This window comes from Myxine glutinosa, chromosome 2, assembly GCF_964187855.1.
Source record: "Myxine glutinosa chromosome 2, kmMyxGlut1.1, whole genome shotgun sequence".
NCBI classification, from domain to species: Eukaryota; Metazoa; Chordata; class Myxini; order Myxiniformes; family Myxinidae; genus Myxine; species Myxine glutinosa.
The window spans coordinates 204,067,865-204,082,942 of NC_136262.1; the positions used below are offsets into that span (position 1 = coordinate 204,067,865).

At 45.8% G+C, this 15,078-nt stretch overlaps 1 protein-coding gene across 3 annotated transcripts in view; it reads left to right on the forward strand.

The window, feature by feature from the left end:
* Positions 1 to 10,365, forward strand: part of GPAM (glycerol-3-phosphate acyltransferase, mitochondrial) — a 110,176-nt gene extending 99,811 nt beyond the window's left edge. For all 3 annotated transcript variants that reach the window (XM_068104635.2, XM_068104636.2, XM_078772188.1), the window contains exon 22: positions 9,404 to 10,365. In XM_068104635.2, the coding sequence (XP_067960736.2) occupies positions 9,404 to 9,517 (114 nt within the window). In that variant the 3' untranslated portion in view covers positions 9,518 to 10,365. The remainder of the gene's footprint in view (positions 1 to 9,403) is intronic.
* The last annotated feature ends 4,713 nt before the right edge of the window (positions 10,366 to 15,078 follow it).

Consider the following 15,078-nt stretch of genomic DNA (forward strand, 5'->3'; position numbering starts at 1 on the left):
CAGAATATCTGCCACATGGGTGGCCTTGTGACGGTGGCATGCATGACGTTTTTCTGACACGTACCTTTACTTGGGCAGTGTATAGGCAACTGGCAGCTCCCTCAATCGCTCCCGGGGGGAAAAAATGACCCGGGTTACTTGCATGAAGCAAAAACGTGCCTACTGCTTATAATTGCTTATAAAACTACTGCTTATAAAACAAAAAAGCCTACTGCTTATAATTCAAAACACCTCACTGAACTGGGAAATCTAGGGACAGGAATACCCTCTCCCACCAAGAGGTGGCACTACACAATAGACATTTACATAGAGAATTTTCATCCCCACCCCTCCACCTAAGACCATCAGAAAAAATAAAAACACCTCTATACACTAAATGGGGAATTGCTGATGCTATCTAGCAAGTCTGGATGTACTCGGGCCAGAATTATAGGAGGAATAGCATGACAAACAAACACCCGTCTGTGACTTAGAGTAAGGATGTAGAAACAATTTTTCCAAATGAACTTTGTATTCATAACTGAGCAGATCAAACTAAACCCTGTTATAGTTGAAGGAGGTTACATGTCAGGAATACCTGCAAAAAACATGTACATCTCAAAATTCACTGGTTGCAAAAGTATTCAACCCTTAGGTCAGTACTTGGTGGAATCACCTTTTGCAGCAATGACTGTGATGTCTTTTTGGGTCGGTCTCTACCAGCTTTGCACAGTGAGACGGTGAAATCGTTACTCATTCTTCAAGTGAAAATTTCTCTACCTCTGCCAAGTTTGATGGGGATTGTCGATGCGATCTTCAAGTCTCACCATAAATGTTGAATATAATTCAAGCCAGGACTTTGACTGGGCCACTCAAGAACATTTATTTTCTTCTTATTCAGCCACTCCAGTGTGGCTTAAGCTTTGGGCTTCGGATCATTGTCCTGTGGAAATGTGAATCTCCTACCCAGTTTCAGATTCATGGCTGACTCGAGCAGGTTTTCAAGAATTTTCCTGTACTTTGTATCATCCAATGTGCCTTCTATCCTGATAATCTTGCTAGTCCTTGCTAATGTAAAGCAGCCCCATAACATGATGCTGCCACCAACATGCTTGACAGTAGGGCTGTTGTTGTCTCGGTGATGTGCATTGTTTGGCTTGCACCAGGCGTAACGCTTTGAAATTAGACCAAAAAAATCAATTTTGATCTCATCTGACCACAAAACGTTTATCCACATGCCTACAGTAACATCAATGTGTTTTTTCACAAACTCCATATGAGCTTTTAGATGCATCTTTTTCAGTAATTGCTTCTTTATTGCCATCTGTACATAGAGGCCAGCTTTGTGAAGGTAATGAGATATTGTTGATTGATAAACACTGCGCCTCATCTCAGACATGGTCATTCAAAGTCATTGTTGGATTTATGGTGACATCCTGAACCAGTTTCCTGCTTGCCCAGCTGCTGAGTTTGGATGGATGACCTAATCTGGGTAGAGCATGGGTGGTATGACACGTCTTCCACTTCTTGATGGTGGATTTCACCGACTCAAAGGGTTAATGAGTGACTTTGAAATCTTCTTATAAACCTCTCCTGAACGGTGCTTCTCCATCACTTTGTCTGACCTTTTTAGTATACCAAGTCGAGGGTCGTATAAGACCAAACACACAAAACTTATCATATAGGGAGTGGGAGACAAGAGGGGGTGAGAGGGAAGCACAACAACAGTAGGGAACAAGGACATCTATAGCTTTTCGAAGCTGTTCCATGCGCTCACGCTTTCGAAGCTAAGTGATCTTTCACATTTGTGTTTTTGGCGTATCTTTATCTTTCTTTCGGTGCATGTACCTATTGGGGTGACTTTAATAGGTTTCTCGGTGTTGGTTTTTCATACCTGTGTACAGAATCGTCGGTTTTTTTTCGTATCGTGTATTCTGAGGCCTAGTGTAGTGCTAGTAGTAGTAGGCTACCGTGTCCTCAGACCTTGGCTTGAGGCTTTTGTTTTTTGCCTCAGCGGTTCTTCGATCGCGCTGCAACTACTGTCGGTCTCTGTTTTTCACGGTCTTTTCACCCATACTCCCTTGTTTTAAAATCTCAAAAAAAAAACCAAAAATTTTTTTTCCTTCCCTGTTCTTATCCGCTTGTACGTTCTTGTTTGTTCTTTCGTTCTTCGTTCTTTTACTCTTTCGTTCTTCGTTATTTGTTCTTTCGTTCTTCGACCACGTTGTTCGAGATCACGTGATCAAGTTGTTAATACATGTTTCATCTGTCCCCTGAAGAACTTTATTATTATGTCATATTCTCTAACACTTTTTTCTACTTCTTCTATAAAAGGATGCTTTTGACTTGTTCACCAATTCTATTCATTCAAAAAAAAAATTCCATCTCTTACAGTGCATCTTTCATTCATTCCCTAAACTCTCCAGAACTCCACCCATCCTTCAGCATCCTCAAACGTATTTTTGACTCGAATGTCTCAAGAAACTCATTTTGCAATAAATGTTCGTTTCCCATAAATCGTACACTTTTCAAAATCCAATCTCACTCCTCCCCTCCAAATCTTCCCCATCACCCATCTCTGTCAAATCTTCCCCCTTGCCCCTCCCCCCCAAATCTTCCCAAACACCCATCCCTTTCAAATCTCCCCCCCTGCCCCTTCCCTCCTAAACTCCCCCCACACCCCTCCCCTCCGAGACTCTCCCTCACTCCTCCCCTCCTAGACTCCCCTCTCACCCCTCCTCCTCAAAGCGTCCTCCCCGCTTCTTCCCCCTTCCAACTTTCACCTTCATCTTCCTCAACCTTCTGCCTCACTCTTCCCCCTCCTCAAATAACACCTCACTGCGCCTCACCCAAACACCATCAAACCTTTTGTCCGCCCCATTCTTCCCTTTCTCCAAGCTATTCTGTAATCTCTGACACACCTGCAACAGCTCTCCCTACCTCTTCCTCCTCTTCCACATCCTGCCCTACCGCTCCCCCCCCCCCCCCCTGTTCTGTATCCGATGCTCCCCCGCCTCTTCCTTAACAGTATGGACCTCAAACATCCGGGGCCTTCGCTCAAACTTAACTGATCTCTCCATACAGGTTGCGTCTGACAAACAAGACGTGATCTGCTTAACAGAAACCTTCCTCCTTCATGATGTCTCTGATTCCTTGGTATCTCTCCCAGGTTACTCCCTCCTCCGGTATGATAGACCTGAGCCTCGTTCTGGAGGTGGGGTTGCTATCTTTATAAAAAAACTCTCTTCCTCACTCGCCCTGCACTGCCCTCTCTCCACCTCACCCCCAGGAATACCTTTGGCTACGGCTTCCCCTTCGCTCCCACCTTTTGTTCATATGCGTGTTGTACCGTCCACCAAACAGTGATGACTCCATCTACATCTCGCTGTCTGATAATATGGACCAACTTCTATCTACCCATCCCAACTCTCTCTTCGTCATATGTGGTGATTTCAACTGTCACCATGCCAGTTGGCTGGGGGTGGGTACCTCTCTCACCAGCCATGGCTCTTCAGCAAAGGACTTCTGTGACTCACTGGGACTGACACAATCTGTCAATTTCCCAACCCGGATCTCAGTCAACGGAGAATCTTCTCTTCTGGACTTGGTTATGACTAACTTCCCTGAAAATGTCTGCTGCTCTTCTTCTGCTCCAATCAGCTCTTCTGATCATGTGCTTGTTAAAGTGGACATCTCTCTGACCATTTTCAGAGAGCCTCCTCAGCGTCGACGAGTCTGGCATTTCACTCAGGCCAACTGGCACGGTCTTCAAGCAGCCATCAATCATCTGGACTGGTTTCCCATCTCTACTGCCTCTGACATCAACTCATCCTGGGAATTCTTCCAAAGTAAATTGCTCTCTCTCATGCACAGTTTTATCCCTTCTCGTCTTCAGTTGTCATACCCTTCCTCCCGTCCATGGTACACGGAATCTTGTGGTGAGGCTATTGCCCAGAAACAACTTGCTTTCGTCTCCTGGAAAGCAAATCCAACGGAAGGAAATCTCATTTCCTTTCACAAAGCCCGAAACAAGTGTGTGTCCACCCTCAGGAGAGACAGGAAACAATATATCTCCGTCCTCAGGACCGAGCTCTCTTATCTGTCTCCCTCTTCCAAATCCTGGTGGCGTCTGGTAAAATCTGTTTCTGGTGTTTGTTCCCCCTCCATCCCCTCCCTCACCTTAAATGGCCACACGGCTGACTCCGCACGTGAAAAAGCCGAATGCCTCAACTCTGTGTTTGCCTCTAAATCTTGTGTCCCAAACCCATCCCTCTCTGTACCCACCGTACCCAGTCGTACCCAGCTGCTCCTGGACTCTGTGTCCTTTCCTCCTGACAAGGTGGAAAAGTGTCTGTCAACCCTCGACTCTGATTCTGCAACTGGACCTGACGGCATCAGCCCACGGGTCCTAAAATCATGTTCTTCCGCTCTTTCACTCCCTCTCTCTGTTCTCTTCACCCTCTCTTTTGCTCAAGGTCATCTTCCATCTGCTTGGAAATCTGCCAACATCACCGCTTTGCACAAAAAAGGTGCAAAAACAGATCCCCGCAACTACAGACCAATCAGCCTTCTCCCAATTATCAGCAAGGTCATGGAATCCATCATTGCTTCAGATATGAAATCTTTCCTCTTCTCCAATGGCTTGATCTCTGATCATCAATTTGGTTTCAGACCTGGACACTCCACTCTGGACATGCTGCTTCTGCTTTCTCAACAATGGATGGAGGTCCTCAATGCCAAACAGCAAATTAGAGCAGTCTCCCTTGACATATCACGTGCCTTCGATACAGTCTGGCACCCCGCTCTGCTCACCAAACTCTCCTCTTTTGGTATCCATGGAAATCTCCACGCATGGCTGGCGGACTTCCTCTCTAGTCGTAGTCAACGTGTGGCCCTGAATGGGTTTCTCTCATCTCCTCTTCCTGTTCAGGCTGGAGTTCCCCAAGGCAGTGTTCTGGGCCCTGTGCTTTTTCTTGTCTTCATCAATGATCTCTCTGACTCTCTTGAAAATCCTCTCTATCTCTTTGCTGACGACTTTACTCTCTGTCGCTCCATTCTTCATCCCTCAGATTGGCAGTCTGCAGCCTCCTCACTCTCTGCAGACCTTGACAAAATCACAGACTGGGCAAACAAGTGGAACATGTCTTTCAATCCTGACAAATCTCACACTCTTACGATGTCTCTCCGAAAAGACCGACTGGACAACCCTCCCATCCACTTTCTGAATAATCCTCTCCAAGAAGTTCTGTCACTCAAGCTTTTGGGTCTCACTATCTGCCATGATCTTTCCTGGAAAAACCACATTTCAAATCTGGCCTCCAAAGCCAGTCGCCGACTGGGCATCCTCCGTCGTGCGAAGTCCTTCCTTGGCACACCTGAGCTCCTCACCACATACAAGGCTTTCATCCGCAGCTCAATGGAATACTGCTCTCCCCTCCGGGCTGGTGCTCCTGCCTCACACCTAGCTCGCCTTCGTGCTGTTGAAACCAAAGCATTCAGAATCATTGGAATCTCCCGCGATGAAGCTAACTCCAAGGGCCTCTCACTCACTCACCGCAGGCAGGTTGGTGGTCTTTCCGTCTTCTACCGACTCCTCTCTGGCCTTGCCCCCCCAGCTCTCTCTGGGCTCTGTCCCGCAAATATTCCTACAGGTCGCACAAGATCTGCCTGCAACCCTCTTTTGGTTAAACTGCCAAAATCAAGACTCTCTGCTCACCTTCACTCCTTCATTCCTCTTTTCTCCCGCCTCTGGAACAAACTCCCTCACTCTCTTCAATCCCACTCCACCCTCCAAGTCTTTAAAACAGCTGTTCACCACCATCTCTTATCTTCCCCATCCAAAACCTTGATCTTTTCTACCCCCGCTAATTTCACCCCAATTCCCCTTTTTGAAATACCAACTTCTGTCCTGGAAGTCCTTGGTGTCCTTGTGCTTTATACTTCTCCCTCCCTCCCCCCCCCCCCCTTCCCGTGCCTCCTCCCCCCGGGCCCTCTCCCTTCCACACATCTCCCTGCTCTCGGATGTTGTGTTTGTGTGCTTCCCCTTTTCTCCCCATCTTGTCTTCCGCTCCCTCTTTTTGTGTATTTTGTTTGTCTGGTCGATTTGTTTGTGAAGTAAATGTTAGCTCTTTCACGAGCCTCGATTCAGTATACAAAAAAAAAAAAAAAAAAAAAAAAAATATGGGAAAGAGAGAGAGAGGGGGCTGGGGCAGGGTACACGGGATGAAAGAAAACAGGGAATTTGAAGGAGGTGGGTTGTGGGTAGATTAAAGGGCTAGAAAAGATCATGGTTTTGGATGGGGAAGATATGAGATGGTGGTGAGCAGCTGTTTTGAAGACCTGGAGGGAAGAGTGTGATTGAAGAGAGTGGGAGTTTGTTCCAGAGGTGTGAAAAAAGAGGAATTAAAGAAAAGGTGAGCAGAGAGTCTTGATTTTGGAAGTTTCACCAGAAGGGTGTTGCTGGCAGATCTTGTGCGTCCTGCAGGAATATTGGGGGGAGGGGGGGGAGGGGGAGGGACAGAGAACAGACGGAGGAGGTGGTGCAAGGCCGTAGGCATAGAGGATGCGGTGGAAAACAGACCACAAACCTGCCTAGACACAGAGAGAGAGAGAGTGAGACCCTCAGAATCAACTTCGTCATGGGAGATACCAATGATTCCAAAAACCTTGGTTTCTACAGTGTGAAGCCAAGCTAGTTGTGAGGCAGGAGCACCAGCCCAGAGAGGAGAGCAGTATTCCATCAAGCTGTAGATGAAAGCTTTGTTTGTGGTTAGGAGCTCAGTTGGAACTTCAGGTTAGGAGCTTTACAAAGGAAGGACCTCGCACAATGGAGGATGCCCAGTCGACGACTGGCTTTGGAGGCCACCTTTGTAATGTGGCTCTCCCAGGAAAGATCATGTCAGATAGTGAGACCCTAAAGTTTTAGTGACAGAACTTCTTTGAGAGGATTGTTGAGAAAGTAGATGGGAGGGTTTTCCAGTCGGTCTTTTTGGAGAGACAAAGTGAGATTGTGATATTTGTCAGGATTGAAAGACATGTTCCACTTGTTTGACCAGCTTGTGATTTTATCCAGCTCTGCTGAGAGTGAACAGGCTGCTGCCTGCCGATCTGAGGGATGAGAGATGGAACGTAAGAGTGTGAAGTCATCAGCAAAGAGATAGAGGATTTTTCAGAGTCGGAGAGATCATTGATGAAGATTAGAAAAAGCACATGGCCGAGAACACTACCTTGAGGATCTCCAGCCTGGCCAGGAAGAGGAGACGAAATAATTCCAATGAGAGGCACACATTGATTACGACAGGAAAGGAAGTCCGTGAGCCATGAGTGGAGATTGTCTTGGATACCAAAAGAGGAGAGTTTGTTGAGCAGGGTGGGGTGCCAGACTGTATCGAAGGCACAAGATATGTCAAGGGAGACGGCTCTGATTTCCTGTCTGACATTGAGGACCTCCATCCATTGTTGAGACAATATAAGCAGCATGTCCAAGGTAGAGTGACCAGGTATGAAGAATCTGAATTTATGATCCGAGATGAGGCTATTGGGGGGATTTGGGGCGGGGAAGGAATTATTTTATGTCAACTGAAATTATAGATTCCATGACCTTGCTTGATTTGAAGTAAGCTAGTTGGTTTGTAGTTAAGGGGATTTTTTTTTTGCACCTTTTTATGTGATGCAGTCATGTTGGCAGATTTCAAAGCAGATGGAAGACGATCTAGTGCAAATGATGGGGTGAAAATGGCAGAGAGAGAATGTGCAAGATCAGTAGAGCAGATTTTTAGGACAAGTGAGCTGATGCCGTCCAGTCCAGTAACAGAGACAACGTCGAGGGTTAAAAGAACCTTCACCTTCTCAGGTGCAAAAGACAGAGTTCAGGAGCAATTGTGTATGGCAGGGAAGGATGGGTACTGGGAATGAGGGGTTAGGGGCACAAGATTTTGAAGCAAACACCCAAATGAGGCATTCATCCTTCTCACGAGTGGAGTTGGCTGTGGTGCCATATGAAGAGAGAGATGGCATGGGGGGGGGGGGGGGTGGGGGAGGAAGCATAAACCAGAGACAGACTTTTAACAAGGCACCACAAGGTTTTAGAGGTGGGAGACAAGTTTGAAAGTTCATTCTTAAGGTTGGATAGACTTTGTTTTCTAGCTCTCCTGAGAGTGGACACGCACATGTTGCAGACATTTTGGAAAGCATCAAAATTGCCTTCGGTTGGATTATCCTTCCCGGAAGAGAAGGCAAGTTGTTTTCGAGCAACTGCCTCACCGCAGGATTCAGTCTACCATGAGCGGGAAGAAGGGTAGGACGATTGAAGATGAGATGAGATGAATCCATGCCTGACAGAAAGCAAGTTTCTTTTGAATAATTCCCAGGCTGAGTTAACATCAGTGGCGGTAGATATGGGAGACCAGTCCTGAAGAGAGATGGACGCTTATAGTCCCTGCCAATCTGTTTGATTGAATTGCCAGATTTGCTGGCATTGAGGCAGCTCTTTGAGAATAGCCAGGGAGATGTTGACTTTCACAAGCACATGATCAGATGAACCAATTGGGGCAGAGGAAGAGCAGGAGACATTTGTGGGGAAGTTTGTCATCACCAAGTCCAGAAGAGTATTTTCTGTTAAGTACTTGTTGTGGGATTTGTCTTTTTAATGTACATTTTTGGTTTTCCGAGCCATGTGAAAAGCTGAGAATGCCTGACCGGATCTGTCCTGTTGAACTGTTATAGTTTGTCTCTTTGTTGTTATTCATATTCTTGAACTTGTGGAACTTCTTTTGTTTCATGAATGTTGTATGGGTTTTGGGATCGTGCTTGCTTCAGACTCACGAGACCGCATGCTCCTGAGTCTTCGGCCTGCCACGGTATCTCTTCTATACTGTGATTCTTCTTCTCTTGTTTTCCCTCCATCATGTTTTGTTTTCTTTTACTTGTTCCTTCACTATTCCATATGTTTTTCCTCAGACTTGCAGGATAGCTTGGAGGTATGCACACTCCTTTGAGCTGTCTCGCCTGAGTTTGAATCCTGATCCAACTATAAACTGTCACCCTGGTGTTTCGTAGAGAGGCATCAATATGTGTGCCAGCCATTGGAAGGATGTTATGCGGAGAACCCGTCTGTCATCACTGGTTGTTGGTTGATGTTAAAGAGCCTTTTGTGTCTTTCATGAAGAGTAGGCAGCTTATCGCCAGCACCCTGAACAAATTGCAAATGCCTGCCCTAATCGCTTTCGGTCAAACGTCAAAACTCACTAACCGGTTCATGAAAAGACTGTGGCTAAAAACTTTCTCCAGCCGGCCCTACAATTAGGTGGGAGTAATTGTGGATGATAAAAAATTTGTCGTGACAATGAAACGTGTTTTCTGTCATCCTTCAGATAAGGCTGAGCATTCTGTTTGGTTGCATCACTAAATGCCTTGTATTTTGTAGGTGTTGCAGGAGAGCCAAGGAATGGATACAAAGCTGCTCAGCATGTCTGACAGCATGATGCAGCCTACCAGGAAACAGCGGCTAGCTGACTTCATCTCGCTGTTTGCCTCATAGTACCTATTGCTGGATTGACTTGAAAGATTTAAAAAAAATTCAACTTTTCATGCTGCCTTATGCACAAGAGTAAACATAATCCATTACTTGCAAGTAAGAAATACACTTGGTCTTGAATCTTGAAATATGCCAGATGCGATTGAAAACTTTTAAAATGTATATCGTAAAGTTTATTTTTCAAAAACGATAAAACATATTGAATCAAGACCGAGTGGGTACTTAACAATTCAGAGCCTTGCCGGAGCATATATATTACGCTAAGATGCTGATAATGAACGATCTATATTAAGGTAGATCTGCATGTGGACTTACACACTCATCTACCTTTGGGGATTGTGTGAGGCTTAAAAACACGGTAAAATCCCTGTTTTTTTTTGTTTTGTTTTTTGCAAAGAATTTTCTTGTCTTTTTGTGTTGTTCCTATTTTGGCTTTGGCAGTAATCTCGTACATTTGATTTACTTTTATTGGTAAAAATTTTAATTTTTGCACATTTTGCACATTTTTTATTTGGCTGTGTAATATGTTCGCTCTCGCATGCGTTTTGTTGTGCGGAATTGAATATGCACCTTGTTAACTCTCGTTAACAGTTCATAAACCACTAGCTTGTATTTTTATTTGTAAAGCCAAGTTGCTGACCGTGGTTACCACTTTCAGTTTCAAATGTTGTTACTTGAAGAGAAACGTTTCTGCGCTCAACCTATGAGCTGCGAGTTACCCTTTGATTCATGAAATCAAAGGAGTTCCACAATTTTGCAAACCTATGGTGACGTAAAAACGTTTATTGGATTGGTTGTAAAGTTTATTTTATTTAACAGTTCAAAATGGAAAAATAAAAAACAAAAGTTTATCCGGCTGTTCATGACTGTTTAACAAATGCCTTTCATGGAAAGTGCATTCTCATTTTCTCCATGGATCATGCAGGTCTATCAGTTTGGGCCTCGTTTAGGGGGAAAGGGGTCCAGACCAAAACCGTACAAGGCCATATTGTACAGTTTGTTGCACATTCAAGATGAGTGATTAAATCCCAGCTCTCCACATTTATATAGGTTCACTTTGAGATACACGTCTGCTCACCTGGCAAGAAATATCCTTTACAGTTGTGCAAGTGAACTGGAATGATCCTTCTCATTAACGACTAGTATTGTTTTTTTCACTACTAGCAGGGGCTACCGGGAACTGGCTGGGGGAGAGACCCGGTGCAGCCAAGATGGGTGTCCCTTTCCCAGGGAAGCTTTCTGGATGTGTTGGACATTGAAAAGCTTTGGAGTTATTTGCCTCATGATTGTTGCCTTTTCCCTGCGTGCTGGCTACAACACTGCCTGACCCCACATCCCAATATACACTTCATAGCAGCCTTTGGTGGCTTCAAGACGGATGTCTAGGCCAACTTGCGGCAGCTTAAAACCTTGCCCAGAATCGGAAGTACCTACAACCAAAATCTGGGGCCTCTAAGTGTTACGATTCGGCCGTGAAAGAATAACGTACAAACACAAACATAAAAACACTTGAAAAGATCAGCAAGCAAGGAATCCCCAGGTGTGAGAAGAAGATTGAAGGTGTGAGCCGTTTGTAGCATTTCTGTCGTACTTTGTTCTGGGTGCAGCAGTTGGACATGCATCGTGTAAAGAGCTTGCAGGTCCGTGCCCTCTGCACACCATGCTTCTGGTTGCACCACTCTGCTGAAAATCAGCACAGCCAGATCACATGCACAAAGATATAACATAGATCAATAAACATGGATGGATAGTTTCTCAGTCTATAAAGTTTACTTTTGTTTTCCTACCAGGTTTTGTAATGAGATGGGAATCATGCAGGATACAGGAACTGATCAAAATGCCTTGTTGTTCTTGACAAGAAAATATCTGAGACTATGAAGATGACGTCTTGTGATAATGCTGTGCTTGTCTGCTTTTTCAGAGAATTTAATGAAATATATCATTTATATTTCTGACGATATTGAGGTAGCCACCCAGTGGCTGGTGCACAGGTGGTTTCAGAAGGAAAATCCCTACAGAGCTTGTCCATCCATTTAGTACATCCACATGAGCAGGTGGGGGCTTGACAAATTGAGGATGATGACATTAAGAATAAGAATAATTGTACAGTCGGACCTCGACATTCGCAGTTGCAACATTTCCGGACACCGTGTATTCATGGTTTAAATTTATTTATTTATTTTAACACATCAGGACTGGTATCCTGTATCCACCAATTCAGCCTGGAAATTCTTCTGCAGAAACCTGTTCTCTCTGAAGCCTACGTCACACATAGGCGGATTTGTCGGCGACTACAGGCGACTGGAAAAATCGCCACCACCCGCCGACAATCGTAATGAAACCGTAATGGACGGTCTTCTGTAGTCGTGGTTATCCTCCCCAGGTCGGCTGCAGTCGGCAAGAGCCGCAAAGGGGCCAAATTTTTTTTTTAATGTTTAAAAACGGCGCACTCAGTCGTCCTCAAAAAAGATCCGCCATGCTGTCGTCGGTATCCGTAATAAGACCGTAAAGCGGCCGCAACCCAGTCGCTCATAGTCTTCCGCAATCGCCCCAGCATCGCCCCACCAGCTAGCACGGCAGAGATGCGAATGCCATACGGCCTTCCTGCGGCATCTTCCCGACTACGGGCCGACACTGTTGCGGCTGCATATCGACTACAGAAGAACTGCCACGTCTCCCCTGCGGCTATGGGAGACTGATGACGACAGCAGTAGGACTAGTGGCGGCCGAGTTACGGCCATTGGCGACAGAGATACGACTGCCTGGCGACTGCATTACGACATACCACGATTCCATGGCAAAACAGGATGGTGTGAGGGTCTCCATGGAGTGAGGTCCTGTGGTGCCGACAAGGATATGGCTTTATTGTTTGGACTTGGGACTTTTGGGAACTTTATTTTTGGGACTTTGGTCCTTTGGAAACTTTATTTATGGGACTTGGGACCAGTGGAAATAATTTGTTGGACTTTATTTCCATTCTCTCTCCCTGCAGAAAAGTTTGATTATTACATTACAATGATACATCTTTATTAACTTTCTTATTGTACATCAAACATCTTTTTGCTTCATGTCATACATCATTGAAATGAATAAAGTGAAATGTAAAATAGAGAAATAAAGATTTAAAAAGTTGTGTGAATCGTCTCCAATCGCCGGCGGTCTTATTGCAGTCTTGCGGACGGCGGAGTAAACCGCCACCCGGCCCCAATGCAGTCGCCGCGATCTGCCATCGGTCGTAATCTAGCCACCAGACTGTCGCCACGCTGCCGCCGTGCATCCGCAATGCAGTCGTCGTCGATCTTCAACAGTCGCCATCCCACTTCGGGGCGTCGTCGCAATGCAGTCGCAATGTGGCCGCCTGCAGTCGCAATGTGGCCGCCTGCAGTCGCCATACTGCCGCCTGACCATATTTGATCGCCAGTAGTCGCCGAAAAATCTTGATCGCCGGCAGTCGCCAGTAGTCGCCAAAATATCCGCCTATGTGTGACAGGGGCCTTATGCACAGGTTCATCGCATTTCTTCTACCAATTATCTTACCCATCCTCCCGCGCTTGGCACTCTGAATCACGTGGTGAGGCAGTTGCTTGAAAACAACTTGCATTCTCCTCCTGGAAGGCCAATCAAACTGACGACCACATCGGATCACTCCACAAAGCTCACAACAAGTGTCTACTCTGGAGAATCAGAAAACACCATCTCCAATCTCACGAATGTGCTTCCAAACTTGCTTCCCTCTAAAACCTCGTCTCCCTCATGTATCTGCAGGACGCACGCGGTCCTGCAGCCACCCCCTCCTCGATAAATTACCTAAATCCAGAACCACTGCTCAACTTCACTCATTTATTCCACTTTTTCCCCACCTGTGGAACCATCTTCCATACTCTCTTCAATCTCATTCCTCCCTCCAGGTCATCAAGACAGCTGTTCACCACCATCTCAAGTCACCCCCCCCCCCCCAACCCCCCCATCCAAAATTGATATTTTCTGCACTTGTTTAACCACCCCCACCCCACCCAAACATTTTGCTTATGTATCTATCTTGTCCACCCTTTGTGTTCTCCCTTGCCCCTCACCATGACCTGCCTGCATCCCTTGTCTGTCCGTCTCCATCTATTTTCTCCCTCGTCCCTGATGTTGGTATTTCCCCTTTCTCCTGCTGTTCCCTTTATGTTGTCCTGATTTGTTATGTGTCATAGCTCTTCCATGAGCCTAGACCATGTAGTACCCTCTTCCCCCATTCAAACAATGCCCCCATATTCGCGATATTTTCTAGGAACATATTCCCATTGAATGTTGGGTTCTGACTGTTTATATAGAGCCTTTTGCCAATGGCTGTAATGAGGAAAAAAATATGTTCGGGGAATGTGAAATGTGTGTGTGTGTGTGTGTGTGTGTGTGTGTGTGTGTGTGTGTGTGTGTTTATATGTATATTTATTTAAATATATATATCTATATATATACAACTTGTATATACACTGTATATACACTTGTGTATATATATACACTTGTCCCAGTGTGTACCCTGGATAAGAATAGGTACGCCGTATCCCTGCGTGTCGTAAGAGGCGACTAAGAGGGTTGGCGTCAGGAAGGGCATCCGGCCATAAAAACATTGCCTCAAAAAGAGAACCATGACAATTACAACTACATGTGGGCAGGGTACAGCCCGAAATGGAGATCGGTTTCTGAGGTTTGGGACATGGAATGTAGGGACAATGACAGGGAGATCAGGAGAAGTGGTGGAAGTATTGGTCAGAAGAAGAGTGGACATATGTTGTGTGCAAGAGACGAGATGGAAGGGAAGTGGTGTGAGAATGGTGAAGGGTAGGCAGGGACAGAAATACAAGTTTGTGTGGCAAGGGTGCCCGGAGGGCGTGAATGGTGTTGGTGTCCTGTTTTCTGAGGAGTTTGTGAACAGTGTGGTGAGTGTGACTAGAGTGAGTGATAGGTTGATGATGGTGAAAATGATGAATGGAAAGCTCTTGGTGAACGTCATCTCGGGATATGCTCCGCAGGTTGGTCGAAGCGATGAAGAGAAGGACAAGTTCTGGTGTGCGATAGAGAAGCTGATGGAAAACGTGAAAGATGAGGAAGTTGTAGTGGTAGGAGGAGACCTAAATGGACATGTGGGAAGAAGTATGGATGGTTTTGACGGAGTTCATGGGGGTTACGGATATGGTGTGAGAAATGGAGAAGGTGAAAGGATTTTGGAGTTTGCTGATGGAGCTGATTTGTTGATTTGTAATACTCAGTTCCAGAAAGAGGATAATAAGCTTGTTACATACACGTCAGGTGGGTCGACGACGACCGTTGACTACCTGATGGTGCGTAGGCGAGATAGGGGGCACCTCCGGGACACAAAGGTGATCCCGGGGGAGGAGGCCGTTTCACAGCACCACTTGGTTGTCTGCGACGTAAGGGTGAAAGGTGCGAGGAGAGCTCGGCGGGTGAAGTACCAACCGAGAATGAAGGTGTGGAGGTTGAAAGAGGTGACAGTAAGGGAGGCATTAAAAGAGAGGCTGAGTAGGGTCGAGTATGATGTGGTTGAGCTTGAAAGTGGTTGG